The sequence below is a fragment of the Octopus sinensis genome, unplaced genomic scaffold (assembly GCF_006345805.1).
Source record: "Octopus sinensis unplaced genomic scaffold, ASM634580v1 Contig12060, whole genome shotgun sequence".
In the NCBI taxonomy this organism is placed as follows: domain Eukaryota; kingdom Metazoa; phylum Mollusca; class Cephalopoda; order Octopoda; family Octopodidae; genus Octopus; species Octopus sinensis.
In genome coordinates this window covers 321,694-323,465 of record NW_021832531.1, presented here as the reverse complement: position 1 = coordinate 323,465, position 1,772 = coordinate 321,694, and the positions used below count along the sequence as shown (strand labels likewise).

The 1,772-nt window shown below is 29.9% G+C and overlaps 1 protein-coding gene across 1 annotated transcript; it reads left to right on the top strand.

Annotated features, from left to right (window-relative positions):
- Positions 1 to 373: 373 nt before the first annotated feature.
- Positions 374 to 1,138, top strand: LOC115229179. The gene has a single exon (XM_029799580.1). The coding sequence runs from the start codon at positions 374 to 376 to the stop codon at positions 1,136 to 1,138; it is 765 nt and encodes a 254-aa protein (XP_029655440.1).
- Positions 1,139 to 1,772: the final 634 nt, after the last annotated feature.

Below are 1,772 nucleotides of genomic sequence, written 5' to 3'. Positions count from 1 at the left end.
TTTAATTTTTAAAAAAATAACAAACCCCTGTTTTTGGGGCACCCCCGCATTTTGGGGCACTTGGTGCCCCATTTGGGGGTCGGACTGTATGATTTTTGGCATAAATTAACATCAATTCTATTTTATTATAATAAGCATGATGAATTCAATGAATGTTAGAGAAATCTTATTTTGTTGGAATCACGATTCTACGTTTTCTGTATCCTTTAAGACACGATTCATAATCACCTACAGAAAAAAATCTGAAAATTCTCACAGTATTTTAATTTTCAAATTAATTGTTAACACGACTATAACATTCTTTATACTATAGCTCGTATTTGATTTAGTGTATTAACAAAAATTAATTATAAATTTTTAAATTAATTTAATAATGGATAGTGATTTTGGTGACAATGTCCCTTCCATGGCGAATGTATTTTCTGTAGACGACACCATTCAGATTGACAAAGAGCAACTGGAAACTTTCATTCCAAGCAACGGAGATGAGTTATTAGCAATGATACAAGCAGAGAGATGGTTTTTTATATTAAAATTAAGCCTCAGTTTTATGCCAAATGTCACTTTCTCAGAACCAATAAAACATGTCCAGATATTAAATGATGCTAAAGAAGACACAACTAGCAATTATCCGGATAATATTCTGCCTTCTAAAGATTTTCACAATTTTCAAATTAATCACTTTAAATCAATTTGTGACAAATTTTCACAAACCCGACAAATCAAAAATTACATAGAAAATACAATTTTTCAAATTCCATGTACCAAAAAAGATTGGAACGAATATTTTCTTTCTCAACTAAACCAAAATATTTCCAAATCCGAGCCAAAACTATCAACGATATGCCAACTAAAACCAAAAGACATATTTCGAGCACTTTGTGGACTTTATGAGTGGATGAAAGTACAGTTATTTACTGATTCAGCGGGGGAGTGGCTGTATTCTCTTCTAGTAGCATTAGTGCCGCCATTACACCCGGACATGCATTCTTTATTAAGGGATATTAATCGTATTTTTATTGCAGAAAGACGTTCTTTTATAAATGAAAGTTTTTCTCATAAAATACTCGATCGGATCAATATTTTTATAATTATAATTTCTGACTATTTTGGGCAGTCTGATATGCTTTTGATGTGATTTTGTAGTTTTTAATGATTTTTTAATTTTATTTAATCAATTCGGGGATCAATTCTAACTATTTATTCTAACGATTAAATAGTAGTAACTAAATGTAGAACTTGTGTTTTAAAAAAATTCTAACGATGCAATATCTTTTTTTACTTTTGATGCCTTTGAAGTAATTTCGGATTTAGGATGGCTAGTCTAGGAAATATATATTAAAATGAGTATTAAGTAATCAATGTTTTGATTCTCGTGTAGTATAAACTAAATATTTTCGGTATTTAGGTGCGAAAAAATTGTAACTCAAATCTTATTGATTTCTCATATTTATTCATTGAAAAATCACAAATTAAAATTTTCATTTCGTAAATTAGGTACGCAGAAAATCCTGCTTGCATGCTAAGATTTATCGATCCAAATCTATTTTCAGGGCTTATAAAGTAATACAGTATAACCTCCATTTGGGGCAGACCTCTGGCTTGGGGAACCTCTATTTTTGGGGAAACCTCTATTTTTGGGGTAGTTTGAAAAGGATATAATTTTTATGCGGTAATTTCCAAATTTAGAAATTACCGGAACCTCTAAGTGGGGCACAGGATTTTTAATTTATATACATATTTGCTATTAAAATTAAAATTAATTATATAAA

Bases quoted from the DNA above. Each gene is read 5' to 3' on its own strand.
- LOC115229179 (XM_029799580.1), top strand. From the start codon at position 374: ATGGATAGTGATTTTGGTGACAATGTCCCTTCCATGGCGAATGTATTT.